Source organism: Labrus mixtus, chromosome 8 (assembly GCF_963584025.1).
Source record: "Labrus mixtus chromosome 8, fLabMix1.1, whole genome shotgun sequence".
In the NCBI taxonomy this organism is placed as follows: Eukaryota; Metazoa; Chordata; class Actinopteri; order Labriformes; family Labridae; genus Labrus; species Labrus mixtus.
In genome coordinates, this window is record NC_083619.1 from 18,493,517 (window position 1) to 18,515,346 (window position 21,830).

General features: G+C 37.2%; 2 protein-coding genes across 2 annotated transcripts in view; one reads left to right on the forward strand and one right to left on the reverse strand.

Moving 5' to 3' along the window:
* sntg1 (syntrophin, gamma 1) overlaps positions 1–1,918 on the forward strand; it is a 32,545-nt gene extending 30,627 nt beyond the window's left edge. The window contains exon 19 of the mRNA XM_061044878.1: positions 60–1,918. Within this exon, the coding sequence (XP_060900861.1) occupies positions 60–239 (180 nt within the window). The 3' untranslated portion in view covers positions 240–1,918. The remainder of the gene's footprint in view (positions 1–59) is intronic.
* A 2,390-nt stretch (positions 1,919–4,308) lies between these two features.
* On the reverse strand, positions 4,309–21,347 carry pcmtd1 (protein-L-isoaspartate (D-aspartate) O-methyltransferase domain containing 1). Its single transcript, XM_061044879.1, has 6 exons — positions 21,115–21,347; positions 11,632–12,096; positions 11,083–11,185; positions 10,563–10,734; positions 7,405–7,528; positions 4,309–7,053 (listed from the first exon to the last, which is right to left on the reverse strand). Exons 2-6 carry the CDS (start codon positions 11,936–11,938, stop codon positions 6,680–6,682), a joined length of 1,080 nt encoding a protein of 359 aa, XP_060900862.1. The 5' UTR covers positions 11,939–12,096; positions 21,115–21,347; the 3' UTR covers positions 4,309–6,679.
* Between the last annotated feature and the right edge of the window lie 483 nt (positions 21,348–21,830).

Consider the following 21,830-nt stretch of genomic DNA (forward strand, 5'->3'; position numbering starts at 1 on the left):
AAAGAAAATGAATTGCTCATGTATGACTTGAGTATTGATTTTCTCTCTCTCTCTTTCAGGAGCTGGAGTTTTCAAACCTCTTTGCCGTGCTTCATTGTATTCACGCTTTCTTTGCTGCCAAAGTTGCGTGCCTGGACCCCATGTTTGTGGAAAGCCAAGGCACTGCAACTACCACCGGGTTTCATTCTCTTTCTATCTCATGTAATTCACAGACACCTAAACTCAAATACGCCACTTGACAGGCACCGCTCTACCCACACCCCCTCTGATGGGATGCTGCACTTAGCCGAGACTGTGGCCTAAATGGGTGGACAGGAGAACTGGAAAATGTTAAAAATATGACACTATGGAGGACAGCTGCATACCATAGTGGAATTAGACACCTCTCTTGGAGCTATATACTTGATATCTCAAAAGACGTTTCAGATTCCTTGAATAACTGTGGACCTAAAGAAGTACCTCTACTTTGAGAAACTTCCTAAAAAAGACTCTATGGACACAAAAGGTGCCAATCAGCAAATGTTTTTAAGTGTATTTGTTCTTCTCTTGATCCTCAGACATCCCTATAATCAACACATCTCAAAGAAAAGTGAAGTTCTCGTCCCTTTTTAAGAAATTTTAGTCAAGACTTTCAACAGAGAGTTTCAACAAAGCAGATTTTTCACCTTTTTGTGCCACATCAAATGTTTTATCACTTGAACATCTGCAAAGACTTATCTTATACGCTGGTTATGGTTACTAAGTGTGAGGAGGCTTTCTATATTTCCAGTTCAAGGTGTGTGTTCATGAGGTGGAATTTTTAACTACAGTCAAATAGTATTAAATAAATTATTTTTCACTATATTCAAACTAAAAAGAAATGGCAACACCACATTTAGTAACCCGAAAGTTTGCTAGAAGCATAGGTGGACGATTATACAGAGTGACCTCATATTTTTCTCTATATATTGAACACCCATGTCAGAGTAACTCTTTGATGTAGTACTGGACAGGAAAGCTGTATGAAAGTGTAGTTTTGACTGTATGGATGAGAGTGACACTTTGATAATCAGTTTCACCACCCATGCAGCCACAATCAGACAAAACCATGCACTCCAAACATGATTAGAAACACCTTCATCATGTTTATAGCATTTTCTCACAAACTTGATTATGTAAATAAACAGTGACATTCAAATGAACTCAAAGAATGATGAATTATGGCGATTACTTGAGGGATTACTTGTAGGGATTATTGCATTTGTTAATTTGATGTGCACCAGAGATGGCTAGGTAGATAGCTCATAACCTTGTGCTCTTTTCAACATTTACTATATGGACCAATTTAGGAGAATAAAATCAACTATGGTGTATCGTTTGGAATATTTTATCTGTTTTGACCTCAGCTTGTAAATATGAAGAATACTTTTTCATTGACAAGGAAAAAACAAACCACGAGGAGGGAATAGAAATATGTAGCGTCATGTCCTCTAAAGGTTTGAGATGCCCCTTTAAACTGCACTCTCTGTTAAATAGTTTGCATATGCAGCAGAGTGACAACTTAACTATCATTTTCAAATAGAGTTCAGGTCAATTAGTGTAATTAGTCATGCTCTTACCTTCCATTTACATAGTAGAATCCAAACACAAGAGGCCCATGGGTAAGTAAACTCTAGAGGATAGTAAATTAAATGGGGTCAGTAAAGTGCTTGGTACTGTGTGGGGCTTGTTGAGATGACATGTGTGTTTGAGAGCGACTAATGGTGGTGCAGTCTATGCAAAGAAAGTCTGAGTGATGCTTTTGTGCTTCAAAATGATCACGATTACATACCCTTATAACACAGGATCTAAAGAGTGAGGTTTATCTTATTTTTAGCAGATGTTTTATTAACAAATATGCTGTGTCATAAATTAATAAATGAGACCTTTTATAACATGGCTCACTTGTGGTCAGTTGTATTTTTTATGTTTGGGCACTGAATGTTCTGCAGTGGTAAGTCTGCAGTCAAAGTGTGCAATGTTTCTGTGTGCAAAAAGTTGCTTTTATGACTTTGTGGTTTTGCATATAGGGTATTTACAGTATAAAATGGACAGCTGGAAATTGTTCTTGACAAAACGTGTCTTATTTTCAGATAAATACTCCTCATTGCTGTCTTATTTTAGAGTTATAAGATGCCACTATCATGTTTGTGCCTTGAATATGAAGCTGGAACCAAGAATTGCCTTAACTTAACACAATGATGAGATACAGGGGAAATCTCAACAAAGTCAACAAAATCACCTTCAAGCTCCCATTAGCAGTATTTCTTAAAATGCATCATACTACACCTAGGTGTACTTGTTTTAGTTTTTTTAGACACCATTTAAATACACTAATATTTTTGTAGCAACAAGCAAAACAAGTATCATGTGTGTCATGGTGTCACTGTATTGCCCTAACAGATTAATTATTATATTATTATTATTATTATTAATAATAATAATAATAATAATTATTATTATTTGCAAGCGAACTTAATTCTGTACAATGTGAACAAACAATTCAAATACATAGAAAGTATAAAATACCACAAGAAATTCAAAGTAAAAGTCACCAAAAAGTCAAAAAAACTTCAGCTTAGAGCAAAAACAAGTGTAGCACAAATTATATTGGATAAGCAGATTCGTCATATAAACAGAGGCTAGCTTTAGCTAACGTAGTTAAATCGTTAATTTTCAGCTCATGACGCTTTAACTTACATTATTAATGCAGCATGGTCTGAAAGTCCTCTAATCCTCCTCGCTGTCCTTGTTATCCCTCATTTGGGGCAACACCATTGACAGTATGTTATCATACAGTCTACAGCACGTTAGTATTCCCATTGCTGGAGTTAGAAGTCTGTAACAACCACCATTGTCAACCCTTCCCTCGTCTCTTAAATTCAACTAAAGTAAAATATAATTTAATTTGTTTACGTTGTAAAACACAAGCCAGTTTAATTAGTCCATATGTCAACAGTTATTTACAGTTCCAGCCTTTTTAATTTATTTTCTTAGTTTACTAAATGCATCTTAAAAGTTAAAACAAAGACTTTATTTAAGTGTGGTAAAATCCTTAATTATTGCAAAAAGTGTACGGTTAAATCTGATCAAGTATATCCTGAGTTTTACCCATCATATATAATTCAAGATTTTCTTATTAATGCAAAGTTCAAAAACTGATTTTACCCTGCAGCTTTGGTTTCCATCAAACATCTTGCGCCTATTACCTCTGTTTCCTGCATGCGAAGTAGGGGGAGTTTTGCATCAATAATTTACATCCTCTTCACAAGCAGAGGTTGAATGGCCGGTCACTCATTACAAACTCACGCTGTGTAGTCAAATAAAGTTTAAACCCTCAAAACTGTATTCAAATAGAACCCCTGATTCCTATCTTAATTTGAGGGCGTAGCCTATGTGTGTCAAATGTTAGCAGGAAAAATCATTTTACTAGATTAAATGCTGAAATAAAATCAGAATAAATGAGTATTGTGCTGGAATATTTCACTCTTTAAAGTATGTTACATGTTTGAAATGATTGAGTTAATATTCAAATATAAATATATGTTCAGAAGGAGCATGTCTACCTGTTTCTGGTGGTCTAATACATGAAACATCTAATTGCTGTTTCTTTGGTTGTTGACCTGCCATAGCTGCCATAACTCTCGTATATCTTTTTTATGGATATCAACACAAGCTTAAAGTTTTGTCAATTCCTTCTGACAAAATGTAGCTTCACTATTTCATATTTTGTCAAAAACTCAGATTGAGCAGTTAATGTAAAAAAATAAATGAATAAACAACAGCTGCTTCTGTTTCCATCAAAGCGTGCATCTTGCAGCCATATTACTTCTGTTTCCTGCATTCAAATGTAGAGTTCTGTCAGACATGAAGTATAGTATATCACACTATTCATTTTTACTGCATAGTCTTGATGTTTATAAAGTGCCTTCTTATTTGATGAGCATCTAAGTGCTGCAGAGAGACATGTAACTAATGTGTATTTGTGCATTACACTCACATCCTGTCAATACATATTTTCATTGATTGATATTCAAGGCATCATCCAAAAAGGCTCCAGGCACATGAAAGAATGGGCTGCTCTGTGTTATCAATATATAGCAGCAGTGACAAAAACAAAAAAGGTCACCACAAGCCTCGCAGAGACAGCAGAGTGACACTTTTACTACTGTTTCTACCTCATGTCTCCCTGCAAATATGACTCATTTGACACTTGTACTACATCAGACCTACTCTGGGAACCAAATTAAACACTACACGTAGCGGTTACAATGATAGGAAGAGGCATAATGTGATTGTGACCTTTATTTTTGTGCCAAACATTTATGAAGGAACAACACATTTTCAAAATGAACAGCACACTCTATGAGAAATGAACCTATAGGCCTGATAAACAGTGACACAACTGTACGTGCTCTTGACGAATTCACCTAATATAAAGCCTGACTTATTCTGTTCTGGGTGCCAATTTTGTAGTCGACTCTTGTACACATTTAAACACAATCACAGAAGTCCCGTTAACTTTGGTGCAAGACATGACCTGAGAGTCGACGTGGCTGGCCCCATTGCTTTCAATGCTTCATGTGCTCTCTAATTAGCTATTACATTTCAGAGAATGGTGCACAAACCGCTGCATGTCTGTAATTGGTCATGTGAAATTTAATGGATGCTACGCGAATTAAATGGGGTCATTTTCTTATGGGTAATTACAAGAGGAATTGTTCCATTATTGCTTACTTGGAAAGCTTTTTGATGAATGTAAAAAAGAAAAGAAAAACGGACAGAAAAAAAGTAAACGTATTCACACACAAATTACTAATATAATTATCACCCCCATTTTCAAACAAAGTATTTTTTTTTTCATTACACCAGAACAAAAAAAGTCTTATCTATTAAACAGACAGCAGTGGAGTTTTGATCTACAGAGTTCCCAGTGTCAAAATACAGTACAAGAGGGCGCTACAACAAACCAAATGCAACTTAAACAGTATGCAGAATCATATGAAAACAATACATCTATATCATCACTTCTTATATTGAATAGAATTAATATCAACAACATTCAACTCAGCTTCTGGAATACTAAAATATGCATTCAAACTATGATGGAGAAAATTTCCAAGTCTGTGATGGTAAAGCACGAAGAAAAAAGTGTGACATCTATCAGTGATGCGCTATTTTCTTTCTCAATGTGGAATGTTTTCTTTTTTTTTTTCTTTTTCTTTTTTACAGCATTTTTAGGAAGGTAAATTACTGTGCCAGGGAACTCTCAAAAGTCCTAAAGTGATGGGGTTTGTTGGCACTTAAAGGCCATCACTATCCGGGAAGTTGTGCAAGCAAATTGTACTTTGATTTAACAGGATGAACATGACAAGAAGTCCAGTCCACAATAAAAAATTAGCCAAAAATGGCACCTTTGTTCATTTGTCTTTTTTTTTTTCACTTGAGGACTGCATGATAAGGTGCTTTATCGGACACTTCTTCAGTCCAGGATACAAAAAGGCTTCAAAATCCTCAGTGATTCTGATTTGCATTGTTGTCTAATAGTAAAAAGGATGCAGTACTATACACAATTGTAGATGTGTCTCAAGGCCTTCAAATTGATTGATTTTATTTTCATCCTTTTTTGTATTTTTTTTTTCCAAAACATTTCCAAACTTGATCACCTGGGACATCACCTCCAGTGACCAATCATAAAAAGTGAAGCAAAGTCAGGAACACCCAACACATACACAGTATATTCATGCATGTACTCATTATAGACTGACATCTCCTCTTCAAACAGAATCCCCTTAAAAGAAAAGAACCCTTATTACCTTGATCAATTCTTTGAACCTCTGACATGATTAATTTAACCATTATACAAATTGAATCAACACTGGAAAGAGGAGAGGGCCTACAATACCGTATTATGTCAACCAGGATATCAGCTAGTCATATGCAAAGTGAGAAAACACAATATGTCAGCACCCTGTAGAAAAAGTTACTTAAAAGGTGCCCTGTAGAAAAAATTATGAACCACTCAGGTCGCTCAATGATTTCTTGTAATAGGAAGGTACAAACGTTTTGACTGAAAGTGAAATATCAAGATAAGTGATGACCTAAGAGTCCCATTCATGATTATGCAAGAACATCTTACTTTAAGACTCAAGATGGGAGGACTTGTCCTAATTTGCCTCTCAGTGTCTCTTGCTTCTTTCAGCTTTAGTGAATCCTCAGACACTGACAGTAAGTTAAAGCCTTTCTTTTTTCTTCTTTTTTTTTTTTTTTAAAGCTGCAATAAAAGTCTTCATCTTAGCATGATCATATTTTAACAAATATAGTAAGATCTTTATTTTTTGTACAATTTTGTATCTGCACACTTCTGCAGAAAACCTGACATTGGGATAAAATCTGGTTTGCGAAACAGATTTCCGACACTAAGTCCATAAAGAATACTTCTTACAAGTTTTTTTGTTTCTTGGTGTACAATTCAAAAGAAAAAAAAGTCAACAAAATCAAAGAACTCATAGCAATCATAACATTATAATCCAATAATATCTATGATGTCTTTTTCCATTACAGTTTTGCCATTAAGATTTATTGGAAATAATGCAACATTTGTACTGAAAAGGATGAAAAAAAACATTTCAGCAGGCGCTGCACCCATTAAGTGAATCAGTCATTTCTCTCTGAAGTACAGCAAATATGCTTTCAATGACTCAGGCAGCGGCAGAGCCATTATTTGGTCTCTCAACATGTTCACTTGCTTGAGGATTTCAATGTCGCCAATGTCTCTGTCCTCTTCCTCCTCCACTTCCTTGTGCTCTTCCTCATTGTGCTCCTCCTCCTCGCTCTCCACCATTTGGGGGATCAGCTGATTGCCTACAAAAACATAGGTGTTGATGCGTCGCCGCCGGCAGCGCCTGCGTTTGCGCTTCTGGGGAACCCGTTGCACCGTCCCCTTCCCCTGACTGTCCTCGTTGGCCAGGTTCCTGAGCGTGCGGCGGATGTAGATGCGAGACAGATCCTGAAGGCTGCGGACAGTCACCGGCGCTGAGGACAAAGAGAGATGACACAGTCCTTCAGGGAGGTGCACCACAAAAACAAAAAATAATCCATACAACTGCAGCGCTCCTTCAACTAGGTCAGCATAAAAAAAGTGAGGCTGTCCAAGAGAAAAGTGACTCTCACTTTTTTTAACAGAAACAAAAGATGTGGCTCAATGAGGCAGCTTCAAGGGGAGCTTCTTATGTCAAACTAAATATTGCTTTAGGAAACATCTCAACAAATCACTTCAAATGTACTGTCTGATTGTAAAATACTGCATGCTCTATACTTGCAGGCCCCTTGACATAATAAAACATAACAAAGGCTTTTTGTTGAGGACAGAGGCTGGAAACTTACGCAGCTGCACAGTGTCAGGCTTCTCTCCATCAGCTCTGCTCTGCTGGACCAAGGGGGCAAAGGACACCGCCAAGATGTTTTTGCTCTCCCATGTGCACTGCCCAGTCCTGGTTATCTGGGTCAGCTGGATTAAGAGACAAAACCTGAACTCAGCACTGAGCACTTATAAATATGGAATACTGTGTAACAGCTAACAACAGCACAGTTTTTTTTATTGTGTATGTATTCATTGTAAATTGGGTTTTACTTTATACCTTTGTGGATTTAAATCTTGGTCATGTGAATATTGTACCCCTCTGTTATTTTCTGATGTATTTTTCCAATTTGTTGCCAGAACAGAGGTGATTCTATGTGCACTTTTTTCTTATTTTATTCAACGCAGTTACCAGTAATATGCTGTTTAAACAGACTATTTGTGAGTTCATTTAAAGATTTGAACACTTTTGATCATCTTGCTCAATATTAAAGGTGCTCATTAGGGCTGGCAGATGTACATTCACTGTGTTACCATATAAACCCCTGGAGGAGGAAAGGCCCCTCCTTGACATTTGCATATATACTCTGCTTTATCAAATGGGTGCATGAAATATTAACTCCATTTCTACACTTGTCTTTCAGTGAGAATAAATTACTGCCAATAGCCATGGTGTACAACAAAAATATCCAGACTCTAGGGACAGTAAAACTCCTTTATCAAAGCACTTTAAAATTAATATTTCAGGACTGTTATACATTATCCTTGCTTTCACGTTGGAAATCAATTGACAAATAGTTGGAAGGTTATGAATCTGTTTTTTTTTCTTATCTGGGAAGTATGAATAGAGCAAATGTGATATTATAAGGTCGAATTTTACAAAATTGAAATCGAGATTTCTTTTGAAAAAACACCAGAGTTCAGAGGAAACCAGAACTAAGGTAAGACATACAACACACACAGAATCATTATCTCCACCATAACAAGGAAGTTTATATTAATCCATTGCATTTAACTTAAACTTAACATTGTATTTAAATCCTCTGTAGAAATCAAATACTGCCATTGATAAGTTCAGCTCATAATAATGAGATTTTCTCCTGAAATTGATTAATACTAAAAATATAAAAATATATTAAAGGGCTATATGTCATCGATTTAACAGAACAGCAAGACTCTGAATGGTAGAAAAACTCTGGTGTCTAATGATTCAATTTTTCATTTCTTGATCATTCAAACAATTCTTCTTCTCAATTTAGGTATACATTTTTGGTCCATAGGAGACAAGCTTTTGGGTTACCATGGTTACAGAAGACAGCAACTGTCAAGTTTAGTGCTAAAGGGCCTGGGACCAAGTAATGTTTGTCTTAAACGAAGACTTATTTATTTATTTATAGGACAGGCAATCAATTTTGTGGATTGGCTCAGTAATGATTCAACCAATCGTGGCAGTAATATTACACAGCACATCACACACTGCGACCAGACACGTCATCTACATATATACGCTGGTGTGAGGAGTCGGATATGTCACAAATGGTTTTCAGGGTATGTGAGTGATATCTGGGTGCTCCGGCCATAACATGTAATTATCCATCCAAAGTATAACAGCCATCAAAACACAATTAAAGCGCATGAGGCTTACGACTCATCTTGCATGACAATATGGCGAGTATAAATCTAGTAGGGGGAGGGTTAATGGTTTGAGGTCATTCAAGTGGCACACAACGGGTCCATTAATACCAGCAGAGACTGGACTGCCGGAGGCCCGCTATACATGCATTCATATACATCTTTAAGGCACTTCATTCAACAGGATAATACTCACTGTCACAGCACAAGGTCTCTGTGTGATTACGTTTTCTTTCACTATCACATACGTAGTTGTTTACATTTGCTTTTAGTTGTGTTGAAAATGTGCATATTTTAAATACCATTTTGATTGAAGGTTGTGATTGCAGCAGGCTGACCAAGGCTCTCAATAATCCCTGAGCTGATTATGTTATGCATTATGATTTTTCAGAGCATTTATTAGTATAAACATGAAGATAGAATATGTTGATGATTACATCTTTATGTCATTTTATGTTAGTTACAAAAGACTGAAATGTGGAGGAAAAACTCAGATTCTTCAGTAGATGTAAAAATGGGACTAAGCTTTATGCTACTACAAGTCCTGAATACAAAACGTTATTTTAAACAGTACAGATTTTTTTTAAAGCAGAATGTTTTAAATAACTAGTGGCTGAAAGTGTAAAAATTGTCGTAGTGATGTAAAAAGTACAATATTTCTCTCTGAAGTGCAGTGGAGTAGTGGTGCAAAGTGGCAGAAAATGGGAAAACTACTCAATCTCTTAATGTTGCGGCTTCACATTTGTGCAAAGCCGTGTCTTCGAGGATGCCCAATTACACAGTGTGTCAGCGTTTTCAAAAGTCTCTCTTCTCCCGATAAGTCATTTGAAAAAGCCTTTTTGGTTTTTGTTGTTTTGGTAAACACAGGCTTGGTGCCGATGAAAGGCCACAACAAAGAGACTAAAAAGGTTTGGTTTGGAAATCGTTGGCATTGGTGTTTACATAAGCTGAGTGGATGTGCGCTTTGTTGTTTTGATGCAAATAGATTATCTGATGATATTTAATTATCTGCTTGATCGTGATTCATCAGTTTGAGCTTTTTACATACTATTTTTACCTCAAATTTTATTGTCCGTCTTCTAGGCTATTTTATCATTATCTTGTGAAATGATTTTTGTTCCTGTGTGAAGCACTTGAATTGCCTGGTGTCTGAAAGGTGCCAAATAAATAAAAGTTTATTTTAATTATTATTATTATTACATAAATAAACGTTCCTTGCCTTGCCTAGTTGCTGGTTAAGCTTCCTGACGACCATTTTCACCACCAACTTCCCAGAATATTCTAAATGCCCTTTACACGCCCGGCAGCCATTCCACACTCACAAATCCACAATTTCAAATCCAAAATGTATTTATACAGCACAGTGTGTGCTTCTTATACAGCTACTCAAATCCAGGGCCAGTTGTGTCTCAATAATGCATGTGAAAGTTGCATAACCAGTCTTGTAAGTCAAAGCTTTTTTTTTGTCCACGTTATCCCTCATGTGTTAGCATTTCGAGTAGCAATCAAGATGTGTTAAATGTGTGTCCTTGTGGCAGCATGCAGCACTTACCTGATCCTCTATGGGCATCACCAGAATGCCTCCAATTTTTAGCAGCACTTTCATGTAATTTTCGTGGTCTTTCTGCACTCCTGCGCCGCAATAAATGCGATCGTATTGATGACTGTCTGTTGAGATTTCAAGGCAATTCCCCACCACGAAGACGGGTTCACAGAACTCAAACCTGTGAAAATATAATAATACACGGTTGTGGGTACAATACATTAAACAATGATGGAACAGATGTTTGTGCCTCTGGATTGAAGGCATCACATTTTTGTCAAAGAAAAGATGATCTCACTTAAAAGCAGGCATCAAAACCTGAAACTTAAACACAAACCTATATTATGAAAATGAAAAGATTGTGCGTCTTAAACGTGAATGGAGGCAGATGTTGTTTATGTCCCCAAGATAATCAGCTGCAGGTTAATATGTAAAAGATACATTTTGAGGGGGTATCAACATTTTTCTTCTTACTCTCAGCTAAAAAAAAAATTATATTTTCTGAAATTCCTCACAAACTTGTACTTACTTATCGAAGGTTTCACTATTCTTTATAAAATCATCCAGTTTCTCTCGGGCATATTCAACAACATCCTTGTGAAGCTCAACTCCGTGGTTCACACCAAATGGTCCTGGCAGAAAAAACACATGAAAAAAAACAGGTTTTTACAGAATGACTTACTACCAGATATGGTATCATTCAGAGCTGAAACAGATAATTGTCAAATGATAGATTTAAATTTGTTGGATTAATATGTTCTTTGAATGTTTAGGGAAACAGGCAAACAAAAAAACTATTTGCAGATGGTCCCTTGAGCTTTAGGAAATTGAGATGGGCATCTTTTACTAACTTTTTGACATTATATTGACCAAAAAAGTAACTGATTAATCAGGAAATTAATCAGCAATCAATTGAAAAATGTGTTGTTATATTTACATTTGCATTCAAATGACTGTGGGTTCTGAATTGCTGTCACACTTGGTGTACTTCCTAAAATTAGTTGAAACTTATTATGTATCTGTGCACTTCCCACAACTGAAAAATCAAAGCTGTGTGATAAGATTACAATATGCTCACCTATGATAAGACCAACCATTGTGCTCAGGTAGCCGGTTCCACTGCCCAGGTTGAGGAAAGACAGTCCTGGCTGCAGTTTGAGGGCCTCCATCACCTCTGAGTATATACACGGAGCAGACAGGTGTATGTTGCCATGCTTCCAGGCCAAGTCTTTGTAGGCACTGTCCCGATAGCCGTCCAGGTAGTAGTCACCACGGTCTATGGCCCGAAAAGCCTGTTCAACCTTCTCTGTGCGGATATACTGAGCCTCCTTCAGATTATCAATGAGGTCGTCATTGTCCTCCCCGGCGCTCACGGCTCCCCCCATGGCGAAAAGAGAAGACAAACACAAGGGCAGAACTTTTACTCAGGATGAGTGATTCCTCTTCCTCCTCAGAGTGGCATGGAGATGAACGGGTGGCTGAAGGACGCTGTGACTCCTCGAGTGTTTGCTCAGACAACCGTCATGTCCAGGCAGGGAGTAACCTGTGAAAAATTATAGAGGTACGTCATGGCAATATGGCTGCAAGGGAACATGTCTTTATTAAATAAATTTACGAGACAAACGCAACGTTTATATTCTGATTGAAGCAGAGATTTATACTGTATATCTCTAGATAGATTTTTTAAAAATATTTACTACTTAATAAAATATCTATCAAAACGGCATGTTTGACTGTTTAATGTACGGTCTTTTTTAGACAACTTTAAGACGACTAAGCACAAATTACTCTTTCTATTCCAGTTGTTTGTGTTTATTTTATGCATGCGGGCCTTTTTCACAACAGACATTTTGACATTGTAAAGCAGAACGAGCACAGTTGTGATTAATAACCTTAATGATGGGGACATTCATTAGACGTGCAAAGGCCTTGGTTTAATACATGCAGGCTCACGAGCTTCATGGATCAGAGCCTTCACTGATGTCATTTGTTACACCTCTGATTTTCCTGTAAACACATTAAAAACTGTCCGATGTGAAGAAGCTCTCTATTCCTCATGTTATAGAGGTTAAATGAAGTATGAGTCACAATATAGCTAGCAGAGAATAATGCCCTTCATGTGTAAATCCCTGGGCTGCATATTTAGAGCGGAATCGAATACCTTATTGAATTTCTCACTAGACAGAAAATGAATCCACACCTTAAAGAAAATTGACAGCAACTCAATGCTTCCAGCTTTTTAAAAGTGAATGTTATTTGTTTCTATATTAGTGAACTTTTGTCTCTACATGTTTACGTTAAGACCGTTGGAAGGACTATCCAGGCAATTTGAAAGGTCAACGAGCCTTGGAAAACTATAACCTTTTAAACTACTACTGACAACAGACATTGGTTGTAGCTCAAATTCTTTTAGAAGAGCATTTAATTCACATTTTTGACTCTTGCTCATAATGTCACAACGTAAACCTGGAGTAAGCCATCTGTTGCTGACACTGTGCTTCATAGGGCTTACGTCTGTACAGCACTGCTCTGTCCAGAGGGAGGGTTCAAGGTTAGGAGATAAATAGCTGAAATACGGAGAGGCTGATACTTTAAAAAAAATCAATAAAAAAAAAGGGTAAGAAAAGAAAACCCTATGCTGGCACATTTATTATTTTAGTACAAAATCAATGTTAATCATCGAATGATTAAGTGTCTGGAAAATGCATTGATTAATTGATGTGTTATATATCATTATTGATTCAAAAATCATTGCTAATCAATGTTCCTAAAAATTCACTCAACTTATTGATTGACAACAATACTAACAACAAAACAGATCATCTACAAGAATAATAAAGAAGTAGCTACGACAGAAGGTTTCAGGATCAATTGTCATAAGGTACATATTTGTTTTCTTACAACCTTACTCCAGCTTATAGATGCACACAACTCAATGCCGGGGCCATGCTTTGGATTAAGTCAGGGACTTTTTGTAATACTCTAGATTTAAACACAGAAGGTCATGTCGAGAAAAATACACATCTGGTTCAGAACATTTTTTTTCTGCCTTTCGCAAATGTTCGCTTTTTTTCTTGTTAAGTACTGAAAATGACTACTTTCTGTTTTTAAATGTCCTTAGAGCTATCTGTTTATTATTATCTGTTATTTTCATTTACTGCTGATGACTTTCTCAAATGTTTGGGTTTACAAAAGGGGTTTACCCACCCAAAATAATTGAATAAATAATGTGGAATTAAATGTCTTTTGTCATATCCTAGAGCACAAGGTGATGTCGTGTGTCAGAGTAAAAGTCTGAAACCAAAATAGTATGGCCCGACCGATATCGGATTTTTGAGGCCGATATCGATATTGAGAAGACGATTTATCGGCCGATATCTTAGATCTATGTTCGATCTCTAGAGATAGATAGATTTAGATATACACATTTATTACGTTGATCCCTCAAATGCAGTTACCAAACACTTGTGGAAAAGATATACAGTAAAAGGAAGACAAGATGGTCACTCAACAGGAAAGTAACTGCGCATGTACGTGAATCATCGCTTGGAGGGTGATAATGCTTGTTGTAATCCATAAAGCACACTCTGCTGGTGAAAGAGAACTATTAGTTTATTACAATGAAACTCAAATACTATATTTGACTGGTGAATAAATCTAGTAATATCAGTGCATATGTGAAATAAAATTACCGGATAACAATAGTGACTGGATATGCCAACATCTGCCGATATTATCAGATGGCCAATTATTGCGGTCGGGCTCTACAAAATATATTATTTACTCAAATAAAGGAAGTTAATCCACATGTTTGGGAGCCTGGAAGTTTAAGGAGGTGTGTGTTTTTGTTTGGAAAAATGACTTTAATGTATATTTGATCTCCAAATGTTTTCAGATGCGTTCTTTCAAATCGTCTTAACCATTAAAAGACTCTTTTTCTTGAGAAAGACAAATGCTGAAAAGGTGCAGAAATATGTCTTAAGCTGCTCACCCTTTAGCTCATCTCAGAAGCTTTAAGGTCTTTGTTTTTTTTTTTTTTTTTTCATTTTAGGCCGCAGATGCTGAAAGTCCGAGAACACTTCTGGGCAAGGTTAATGGAAGAGGTCAATTAAAACATGCACTGATCTCTGGTGCTTTGAAACGTTCTCTTTAAGCACTGAGCTACTGGCTTTACTATGTAATACTTTGCTTTGAAGTACCAACGTGCAGCAATAAAGAGGAACTTCCAGACACATGCTGGTCTTTAAACAATTCACAGATGCTTCGATAACTCAAATACCCCACACCAGCACTGACTGAATAGGTATAGCAGCTGAGGGAGTCAAGTCTTGAATTCCCTCTGTGCCTATTCAGCATCTCCACATCTCACTCAGCTCATAAAGATTACATTCGGAGGTGACTATGTAGCAGGTAATCGCATTTTTCTCACATGCAAACAAAAAATAATTATTGATTCGCTCACCGTCCATGATTGTACAGCAGTGTACTTTTCTCATCTTAGTTTTTCCCTCTACCCTCTCTGTAATGCATAGTCCTGTGAGTCGGAAATAGTTTAAATTCAAATCCGGAAAATGGGTCAGGAGAGGTATCCTACAGGTAAATTACTTTCGGGTGCTGCTGTACCAATGATAGCGTGTCAAACAGGAGTGAATTTTATAAGGTCTACTGAAATATAATATTCTTACAGTCCCTTATTCTACATTTATATCAGTTGGCCTGGACACAGAAGGGTTGTGGAAAAAACACAATTTTAAACTTCAACTCAATATTAGTCAAATTCAAACAACATTGATACCTGTTTCAATACCACGGCAACAGAAATAAAAGTCCTAGGCACCCACTACTGGGTATATATCTTATTATGATTTCCAAAAGTTTTAAGCAAACTCATTGGCCTTCTGAATGTTCCCCTGCTAAGCTTGTTTACCTTGTTTCTTTCGAAAAGCAAACAAGATCCAAACACCAAGAAGCTCCCATTTGAAGGACATATAAGTGACGTTTCGAGCCAACACGCTCTTCCTCAGACTTGGCGTGTTTTAATCGACACAATGTCTATTCTCCCGTAGGCTACAAACACTGACAGCACAGTGAAAGCTGTCAAATTGCTTGTATGTGTGTACACGCGCCTGGCCAATAAGGCAGATTCTGACTTCAAGACACTCATATCATGACAGCCATTTCCAGAAGGATGCACATTACTTGTCAGTCAGTTGCTTGTCAGAGTTTGACTTCAAAAGCTCTGTGCCATTCAGCATAAAAATAAGTGGTCGAAAGAAATACATACTTTTTGAGGTAACTGCTAGGCTACATTTTGCTGCTCCTGCTTATCGAGCTAGCGGCGTAAGAAAATGAATGAAATTACATGTTTTGCCAAAATGAAACCAGCCTGAAAACTGCAAACAGCAAAAATGTTAGCCTTTGGGTTTAAAACATGAGAATGTAGTCAAAAAAATCAAACACTCTTTTGCCCTTTTGCCTTCTTGATTCTGCTTTGAATCTCTTGAAAGGTTCAACCACGTCTTTCAACCTTAACCATCCAAAACAGAAAATAATAAAGAAACATATATTTATAAGTGAATTGTTTTTTTGCATCTAATTCTTTAATACAAATCAAAAAGGGACCAGGTAAGTAATCAAACATATTGCTAAAGGGAAACTATACCCAGAATTTGACTATTTAAATACAACCCATGGCCTTGGTTGGCCCCCTTGTGTGTATAAAAAGCGCAACAACATCTCAGGTCATGCCGTGTTGTCATGACCCGGTTAGGGACATCTCTGTGAACCATGCAGGATGACGAAACATGCAACTCAATATCAAGTCTAGTGCTGTAACTCCATATCAGGGGCCTTTCTGGCCAGCACACGCACAGATGTGTACACATACTGCTGATCAGCACGCGGCATGAGGTAAGAAGATAACCATAGTGGTTTACTCCAGTGTGAATAAGAAACCTTATCAGCTTAATTAAACCTCTGTAAGCTAAATTAATTATTTACCCAGACCTCAAAAAATACCTGAGAGATAGAACTGGATTGGTGGAAAATGATACATCATTCTCATTATAAATCTTTAAAGTCACAAGTCTGACATTTGCTATCAGGAGAACACAGAATTAATATGTGATGTTGTTTTGACAGATGACAGCTTTTATAATATGTCATGTGTTCCACCTCTAGCGACAATAGCCATGAAAAATATATTTCTGATGAACAATTTCTGGTTGGTTTTTTTCCCCCAATACGACTTGTGAATATACAAATCCTGCTAGTGAATGTACATTTCTTCAGGCCGACATGTGACTGTTTTGTCCCAGATTCACTGCAGCAAAAAATGTGAACATGTTCACATCCAAGGATAAGATACTAGATTAAAGGCTTGAGAGGTGTAATCACTGAGATCTGCCTTTATAGGAAACAAATTCAGCTACGTTTTCTCCTCTGTGATGTTGAATGTTTTATTATTACAAAACATATTTGCCAATATGCAGATGTAAAAAAATCAGCTGATTTATTCCTAAGTGCACAGTAGCGAGTATAGTCCAGTCAACATATTTGTCAGCTTGTGATACTGTGGGCCATATATTGGCCTAACACAGATATGTGATCATGCTTTCTAATGATATGAAAACTTCTGTTACAGAACATGTAATACAGGAAACAGTGGTTAGGGTGGTTTACAAACTGTGTAATCACATTTTTTTTCTAGTAGAGTGCAATCTGACCATATTGTTGCACTGCTCTCAGCAGGCAGCAGTTTTTCTTCTTGCAGTACCACGTAGCAGAGCATCACAGCGGGGAAAAGCTAGTCGGCAAAATTATTTGTTTTTATCATGTCAAATTACCTTTAATTAAGGCATTTGTCTAAGATGGAGCTTTTTGAGTACACTGACAAGTTCTATCTGTGCACTATCGTTGTAAAAACTGGCTCTATAAATGAACAACTTTTGGCAACAAAATAAGAAATCTGTTAATTCTTACCGTCTAAATCAGAAACTCCTTTGAGCTCAAACACCAAATAACATATAGGTTAATTATGTCATATACATCAGGGTGTACAGATGTATCTCCACTGTTCTTTTTGGAAAAGAAACACAGAATTCCCCTTTACTATTATATATGTTTACATGATATTATTACTAATACTTGTACTCATGTGTAGCTAGGCTAATGGTATGGCTCTGGGGAAGTTTGTTAGTTGGTCAGGCAGTCTGCTGGTCCTTATTAATTTGATGATTGCCTGGGTGCTAATGTAGTGCCACCAGCAGGTTCACTTGTTCAGGATACCTCAAAGAATTATGACCCACTTCCATTAAACCTGCTGTGGTCATCCATAGCACTAAGAAGATAAATCATTATGGTTTCGGTCACCCTATGACCCCTTTTTTCTGGCACCATCGTTACACTTAATAGTAAGATTTTACATTATATACCTGCAGATCTGAAAAGTAGAAGATGATAAGATTTGCTAAGAGGACCCTGCAGGATACAACCTTTGGATTGTTTTTTTTACCTACTGCCCCTTCCTCTAGTGTCATCTCAATACAAACTTTTACACATTATCTCTCACTACTGATTCTAAAAGGTCAGAAGAGTTCTCACAACAGGAAGATCATTTCTTTTCCATCATGGCTTTATGCTGTTTACCCACTCCTGTTAAAGTTAAGTGAGTTTAAAGAAGCAAAATAATAATCTTTACAGAAATATATGTCATGGCGACATTTAATGCTTTGCTTTCTCTCAGTTTCTAGTTTGTGACTTCTTACGATTTAGCCTGCATGTTGTTGTGCTGGTACAACCCATTAATGTATACCATCCCATGGGACAGGATATCATTTTTAATTATCTACACAATTCTCCTAGTTTATTGTTAAAATATATTAAATTAAATATTTTATGAATACATTTTGTCTTACTCTACTGTTACACAGTTTGTGCTTATGTTGGAGGTTAAATAAAAAATATTAAGTTATCCTGGAGTCTAATGACCTAACTTTCATCCTCAGACCAGACTATAAGATCGCCCCCCAAGATCCTCTGAACATATTCATGTTCAGCAGTAAATTAACCCTTTCCATGTACATAATAGTATGGCTTTGTCTCTTACTCAATCCCCGGGCTTTTTGTAAGCATCTTCAGACTAAATGGAAAGTGTATTGGACTCTCTCTGTGTGAGAGCAGTTTGACTGGACTCTGTGTTAATTAGTCACAAACAGCCAAGGGATGTGACAGTGGAGCCTAACAACAGGACGTGATTCAATGTAAGTTTGTCTGTGTGTAAAAGATAAAGAAATAACAAGAACTCCATTAGTTCTCTGTCGTCTGCTCCCCAGTTTGTCTATTGTTGTTTTTGCATCATAATAAAAAAGAGGTCACACAGTTTTGTTATTAGCATGAATGTTTGACTCAGTCAGTTGTCTTTGCCTCAATGCAACTGTTTGCATCTCGCTATCGACTTTGTTTTTCCTAATCGGTGAGGTGTAAGATAATAATAACTGGGTTGCCAGCAACGCTTTAGACTTGAACTGTTGTTAATTGTTGTCACCACAGAAGTGGACCTTAGACTACAGATGCAGCTTATTGGAGGTTTTAAATAGCATATAAGTGAAATTGAATGGGTTTTTCATTAGCAGAAATTCAGTATTTATTTGATTTATGCTCCTAAAAGTTAAAGTTTACAACTGCTCTTTGCAAATATATTACTTAACGATTATGTTTTTTGGATTTGGAAATCTGGTAGGGCAAAAAAAAAAAAGATATGTTAAGGTGCCACCTTGAGGCCCAGAATATTATTGTAGGACTATTTTCTTTCATTTTATTGACAAAACTTCAGATTACTATTACAAATTACTTCAGAAAATGACCAGTATACTTCAGTGATTGTTGGTTATAGTCCTAGTTAAGATTCTCGGTCACGCTGATGATTTAGAAATAATGGTTTAAGATTTCATCTGTGAGGATGTGCTTCGTTTCTTAGAGCTTAAAAGGAAAACAAGCACTGTGACAACATTTTCACTAGACTTAAGAAACTTGATGGGGATTTGTTTTACATCATTACTGTTTTCAGCCTGTTGATAATAATAGTAATAATAATAATTGAATCTATATTGCACCTTCAAGACACGCAAGGAAACTTTACACCAGAATACACTAACAAAGACAACACAAATTCTGTATAGAAGCTGAGTTTTTCTCTTTCTCTACACCGGGAAAACTGAATACTTTTGGGTTGTGAATGAAGCATGACATTTGAGGATGTCGTCTTGGCTTTGGGAAAAATTGATTGCCATTTTAAGGCCAAACAATCAGTTAGTCAAATAAATCAAAAAGAGAATAATCAATAATGCTTGAACTGATAATTACACCCCTAAATGATCGATCCAAAGCCTTAGCTGTTTATATTAAACTCCATGGTGGTTTGCGATATGGTGTATTGATGTTTAAGCTCCATCTATGCAAATAAGTCAATAAATCAGTAACACGTTAAAATCATACACTTTTAGAAACAGCTAAACTCAGGTTTGAAGGTTGTCATATTGTTTTATATTTCCCTGCTCACTAGCTGTACATGCAGCGATGTTCACAGATGTTCCTTGTAGTCACACAAACTGACACCTGATGAAGCCAATCAGCTCGTTTCCTGGTCACGTGCTGCAGTTGCCACACAGACGGCAGCCTGTCAGCCAATCAGCTGCCCGGAACACTTTCCTCGCACTGCGTGTGACGATGGAGCAAAACAACAACAGCGTTATCATGAAATGTTGTCAAGCGTTATAAAAAAATAAATCAATAATACATAACTCCTGCCAGTCCACTTCTGTGGGAAATCACACGGCGAGTCAAGAACTTGAACACACCGCAGCTGACAAACACTGAAAAGAGGCCTGTGTGTGTGTGTGTGTGTGTGTGTTTCTGAGCATTCATCATTCAGCTTTTGTTCCTACTTGTCGAGTAAAACGCAGTTGCTGGCCAGCTCTCTGCAGTGCGATTAACCTCAATCTTTAGCAGCGACTGGATAAACCGGTTTGTTATTATTAAAGGGCTGAAATATCCCTGCGGGTTTGGAGAAAGCGCAGTGCATAATACTACAAAAACAACAACAACAACAACAACAACAACAACAACAACACATCTGAACCTCTTTTGCCTGTAGACACAGAAAAGTACTGTGTGATGCTTCGTAATGTTAAACTCAGGAAGACGAAAGACGAGGTGCACATTGCTCAGCCGTCAGTCACAGTGGTCGATCAAATTGATGATTTTAGTAAAAGTCAATATAAAGTATTTCTAAGTGTCCATGTCGCCATCTGCCAATGAACCGAGCTAACGTTAGCTCTGTGGGCCTGAGTGCGCCATCATCCGAGCAGAGACAAAGCAGGAGGTTAGGTAAGCTCGCCTATTTATGCTCAGCTACCAAACACACTGCAACGCGAGTTAACTCGGTGTGTCAAATCTATTGAAGCAGACAGCCGCACAAGCTGCTAAAAGTGCAGTCTAACTTCACATACGCGGATGTTAGAATTAAGAAATGTCTGCATTTTAAACAAAAAAAAATACTCACAATGCAGTGTCGCATTAACTCACTCGGTGTATCTGGATGTGCACTGCGACGGTCGGTCAGTGACAGTGCTTCCAGACGCGCCAACAAGCCGCCCCTTCCGATGCCAACCACTGTTTAATGTAGGCTACTGTACGCGAAACTTGCAGGTTGTGTTGAAAGGCAAAGAAGTGAGTGGCTTGTGAGCCGCTGTGTCGAAGTGGAAGAAGAAAGAAACAGCTGAGGAGGATGTAAACACAGGTCACGTGACGAGAAATGATGACGCTAGAGGGAAGCACTGTTGCGTCTGTCTATCTATCTATCTATCTATCTATCTATCTATCTATCTATCTATATGTCTGTCTGTCTGTCTGTCTATCTATCTATCTATATGTCTGTCTGTCTGTCTGTCTATCTATCTATCTATATGTCTGTCTGTCTGTCTGTCTGTCTGTCTATCTATCTATCTATCTACCTACCTATATGTCTGTCTGTCTGTCTGTCTCTCTCTCTCTATCTATCTATCTATCTATCTATCTATCTATCTATCTATCTATCTATCTATATGTCTGTCTGTCTGTCTGTCTATCTATCTATCTATATGTCTGTCTGTCTGTCTATCTATCTATATGTCTGTCTGTCTGTCTGTCTGTCTGTCTGTCTATCTATCTATCTATCTACCTACCTATATGTCTGTCTGTCTGTCTGTCTCTCTATCTATCTATCTATCTATCTATATG